Here is a 4,464-nt window from a genome sequence, read left to right as displayed (position 1 = left end):
GCGGCTCCGCGGCGGGGTCGACGGGCAACTCCTACAACCTCCCCCCCGCCTTCCCCATGTTTGGCGGGGCGGGTGCGCGCTCCGCCCCCGCGCAGCACTTTGCTCCGCGCGTGCCCCGCCGCGGGTCCGGCGCCGATGACGACGAGGACGACGTCATGGCGCCGCGCATCAGCATGGCGTACGAGGGCGTGCTGCCCGAGCGGCGCACGCGGTCGTCGCCCGAGGGCGCGCGCCGCACGGCGCGGTCGAGCAGCGGCGGCGGCGGCGACGAGGACAGCGCGGCAGGGGAGGAGGAGGACGACGAGCCCCTGCCCTCCAGCAGCGGGAGCGAGGGCATCCCCACCACGCGCCGCGACAGCTACACCCGCTACCGCCTGCAGCACCGTCCGTACGCGTGGGGCGGCCGCGCGCGGGGCGCAGGCGTGGCGGGCTCCGACGAGGACGACGAGGGGGAGGATGGGGGAGGAGGAGGTCTCCGCGGTGCGCGTGTCGCGCTCCAGCGCGGGCGGCGCCGTGCAGCGGCGCTCGGAGCCGCCGCCGTACCTGGGCCACAGCGCCTTTGGCGCCGCGCAGCGGTGGCGCGGCGCCGGCGCCGCGGAGAGCAGCGGCAGCGAGGCCAGCAGCGACGGGGCGGGGGGCGTGGCGGGGCGCAGTCGCAGCGCCAGCCCGCGCCGGCAGGAGGGCCTGCCCTCGCTGCGCGGCGTCGTGCGCACCCTCAGCACCTCGGACACGGCCCAGCGCCGCCCGGGCCTGCCCTGGTTCCCCCCCGCCTCGCCCACGGCCGGCGAGGGCGGGGGCGGCGACGGCGCTGCCGCGGCGCGCGGCGCGGCGCGGCAGCCGGCGCGGCGCTCCGTGTCGCTGCTGGCGGGGCTGTGGGGCGGGGACCGCCCGGGCGACGGCGCCGACGACGCCTCGCCGCGGCCGGGCGTGCCAGCGCTGTCGCCGTTTGACGTCGCGACCCCGGCGCCCGCGGCGGGGCGGGGTGTGCCCGGCCCGCTCCCCACCTCGCCCCACGACGAGTGGAGCATGGAGATCCGGCCCTCCGGCCTGCGCATGGACGAGGAGTACGACTCCGACGACGGGGGCCCTGCGTCACGGGGGCGGCCCCCCCGGTTGCGACCCCCGGGCCAGTGATGGTGCCGGCTCGTGGGGGCACACTGGCGCCACCATGGCCCCACCCCCCCGCACCCATACCTGGCCACTGTGTGTGCGCGCGTGTGCTGGCACTGTGTACTGTTGGTTGTGACTGACTGCAGCGTGGGAGAAGCAGAGAAGAGGGAGAGTCCCGGACGGGCGAGGGCGGGGGAGGCAGCCCAGGGATTGCGAGCTGCGGCCCGGGTGGGACTCGTCGCGGTCCTGGCGAGCGTTGATGGCCGCACCGTTTGCCCACCAAGCTGAACCGCCAAGACTTGGTCCACGACCTACGGACGCATGATACTTCCCTATACAAAGAGATATTGTCGACGTTATTGTACATGTACCTTCTCAAAGCTGTCGGGGGAGACCCTCCTCTGCAGATATAAGCTGCGCATGGGGAATGCAACCTGGCAGGTACCAAGGGGCATGGTGCTCCTGTCCCACAATGCCGGTACGAAAGAAGTGTCGAGGCAAGTGGATTAGCAGGAAGCTCTGTGCAGGCTTCGAGAGCAGCTTTTGTAGAGGTCTGCCAACCTCCCTGGCGTCATGCACCGAGGCCGCCTGTCAGGTCCTGGCTCATGATCTGGGTTGGCCGTCCAACCGTGCACCTACACACCACAGTAACACATGCTCCAGGTCAACTCCAGTACCTGAGGTTCGCTCGCCTCGACTGTGAGTAAATCTTAAAATGAGCGCCGAGAGAATGGTCGATGCGAAAAATCATACGAGCATAACAAAAAGTTTGCCGTGAGGTTTACGTTACCTTATGTGACTTGACACAAACAGATAATTACCCTGTAACACGATCAAATAGGCAGAACGCCAAGTACTATCTATTTGTTACGGCGACCAGGAGCCATCGAACGAGCTTGGGTTCAGGCAAAGACGGCCGGAGGGCACGAGCATATTCATATCGCGGCCAGGAACAGCCTCGGGTTCAACAGCCCATATGGCAAGCCTGGACGGCGCCGGGTCTCTTGTACCGGTTGCCTTTGGAAATGTTGAAGGACGAAATGATTCACGCCTGTCGCAGAGGAGCGCGATGTCCAATAATGACCGCGACTTCCAGGTAGGTGCAGCCGTCACACCCCCACCACCAGCCGTGCCTTGGGCTCGATTCAGGTCACCCCTCACGCCCACTGCCCCCCGCACACGCTTGCAGGCCCTGAAAGAGACGGCTCTGAGTCAGTTGAAGGCCAAGCATGCCAGGAGGTCTGTCGTCCTGAAGGATGCGGATGGCCAAGGGGTCAAGGTGGTGGACGCCAAGCGGCTCACCAAGATCGGCTCCGTCCAGCTGCTGGACCAGCTGGTGCCGATCCAGAAGCACAACGCTGAGGTCGACATGATGGAGGGCGTCCATGCCCGCCTCACAAAGTGAGTTTGACGAAGGGCAAGGAGGAGAGTGGATGGCTGTGCTGTGATTGGCTGCATAAAAGTACATGCCAGGGAGTGCAAGGGGCACTGCAGATCCCGACCCTCCCTCCATGGCGCCACCTGTTCACAGGGTCGAGGTGTACCCTCCCACGGTCACCATTCGGTACCATCACATGTCGGTGGAGACCAATGCCCTGGTGGGCGACAAGGAGCTGCCCACCCTCCCCCACTCCGTGTCGCACGCCTTCCTTTCCTGGACCGAGCCTAAGCGCCCCCTGTCCATCGTGCACGACGCTAGCGGCATCCTGCGGCCCGGCAGGCTCACCCTCATCCTCGGACCCCCCAGCTCCGGCAAGACCACCTTCATGAAGGCCCTCGTGGGGCGCTACCGCCACAGCAGCGATCTCAAGGTGAGGGCGGCAGGGGAGGGGGAAAATGCGAGGGTGCATGGTGGCAGGTGCGGGTCTCTGAGCGGAGGGAGTGCTTTGCCCCGCCTCGTCTCATGCAGCCTGTCTTCTCCCCCTGGCTCTCAGGTCACCGGCTCCGTGACATACAACGGCAAGAACTTCAATGAGTTCATGCCCGAGCGCGTTGCCTCCTATGTCAATCAGGTGTGTGGTAGTGCATTGCTGGGCATGGGTTATGTGTACTTCCCTGCAGCATTCATTCGTGGAACGGCCTCGCAGACAATAGTGCTGGCTGGCTGGGTCCCAGGTCTTGAGGGTTCGGGGCCAGTCTTGTATGAGTCAGGGGGTTCCAAGCTCCAGAGCTCATGTCATTTCACCCCCCAACCCCGCAGTTCGACACCCACTTTGGGGAGCTGACCGTGCGCGAGACCATCGACTTTGCGGCCCAGTGCCAGTCCTCCAGCCACATGAAAGGTGAGCTTGGAGTGCATGCTGGCGCTGGCGTGGAGGCGGAACGAGGCATCTGCACGCGGGGCTGCACGCTGTGGTGGGACTCAGGGTCATGCAGATTCAATGGGGGGTCACTGTTGGCCTTCAGCACCCAAGCCACCCCCTGCCCTGCTCATCACCTCCACATAACACATCCACCCACCCACAGACCTGCTGGAGACGGTGCTGGCGCGGGAGAAGGAGGCGGGCGTGACTCCCGACCCCGGCGTGGACGCGTACATGCGCGCCATCGCCTTTGGCCACTCCAACTCCATCGCCGTGGAGGCCATCATCCGCCTGCTGGGCCTGGACACCTGCTCCGACACGCTTGTGGGCAACCAGATGCTGCGCGGCATCTCCGGAGGCCAGCGCAAGCGCCTGGGCACAGGCGAGGTGGGCGTCTCCCAGTCCCTGGTCCTGGTGGCGGACGAGATCTCTACGGGCCTGGACTCCAACACCACCTTCAACATCACCAACTCCCTGCGCGCCATCGCCCACATCCGCCGCGCCACGCTGCTCGTCGCCCTGCTCCAGCCCTCCCCCGAGACCTACGAGCTCTTCGACGACGTCATCCTCATCTCGGGCGGCCTGGTCTGCTACCATGGCCCGCGCGAGAGCGTGGCCGACATCTTCGAGCGCTTTGGCCTGGCCTGCCCCGCCCGCAAGGGTGTGGCCGACTTCTTGCAGGAGGTCACCACTCCCTCCGACCAGCAGGTGCCTGTGGGGTGGGCTGCCACGGTCTGGGGCGTCTGAACGAAGAGAGTGCTGGGCGCGGGTGGCTTCATCGGCGGCACTCCGGCTTTGAGCGGCTGCACCCTGCCGTCGCTCCACTGTCCTCCCCCCCCCCTCCCCCCCACACAGAAATACTGGGTGGACAACACGAGGGCGTACGAGTACGTCACGGCTTCCACCATACGCGATGCCTACCTCAAGCACCCCATCGCGCTGGACATGGAGAACGAGCTGGCCGCGCCCTACAGGCCGGAGCCGGGCGCCCTGGACCTGCCCACCTACAAGTGCGCGGAAGGGGGGGGGGGGGGGGGGGGGGGGTGTGGGG

General features: G+C 66.8%; 2 protein-coding genes across 2 annotated transcripts in view; both read left to right on the top strand.

Annotated features, from left to right (window-relative positions):
• Positions 1 to 56: 56 nt before the first annotated feature.
• Positions 57 to 1,134, top strand: F751_0792 (hypothetical protein; the record flags this gene model as incomplete). Its single annotated transcript, XM_011403236.1, has 2 exons — positions 57 to 388; positions 1,026 to 1,134. 2 exons carry the CDS (start codon positions 57 to 59, stop codon positions 1,132 to 1,134), a joined length of 441 nt encoding a protein of 146 aa, XP_011401538.1.
• A 1,045-nt stretch (positions 1,135 to 2,179) lies between these two features.
• F751_0791 (Pleiotropic drug resistance protein 15) overlaps positions 2,180 to 4,464 on the top strand; it is a gene marked incomplete at both ends in the record, with an annotated part of 9,469 nt that continues 7,184 nt past the window's right edge. Inside the window, 7 exons of the mRNA XM_011403235.1 lie at positions 2,180 to 2,206; positions 2,300 to 2,511; positions 2,642 to 2,921; positions 3,045 to 3,122; positions 3,311 to 3,392; positions 3,577 to 4,121; positions 4,269 to 4,423. Coding sequence (XP_011401537.1) covers positions 2,180 to 2,206; positions 2,300 to 2,511; positions 2,642 to 2,921; positions 3,045 to 3,122; positions 3,311 to 3,392; positions 3,577 to 4,121; positions 4,269 to 4,423 — 1,379 coding nt within the window. The remainder of the gene's footprint in view (positions 2,207 to 2,299; positions 2,512 to 2,641; positions 2,922 to 3,044; positions 3,123 to 3,310; positions 3,393 to 3,576; positions 4,122 to 4,268; positions 4,424 to 4,464) is intronic.

This window comes from Auxenochlorella protothecoides (genome assembly GCF_000733215.1).
Source record: "Auxenochlorella protothecoides strain 0710 unplaced genomic scaffold scaffold112, whole genome shotgun sequence".
In the NCBI taxonomy this organism is placed as follows: domain Eukaryota; kingdom Viridiplantae; phylum Chlorophyta; class Trebouxiophyceae; order Chlorellales; family Chlorellaceae; genus Auxenochlorella; species Auxenochlorella protothecoides.
This window is presented reverse-complemented; position numbering and strand designations above follow the sequence as displayed.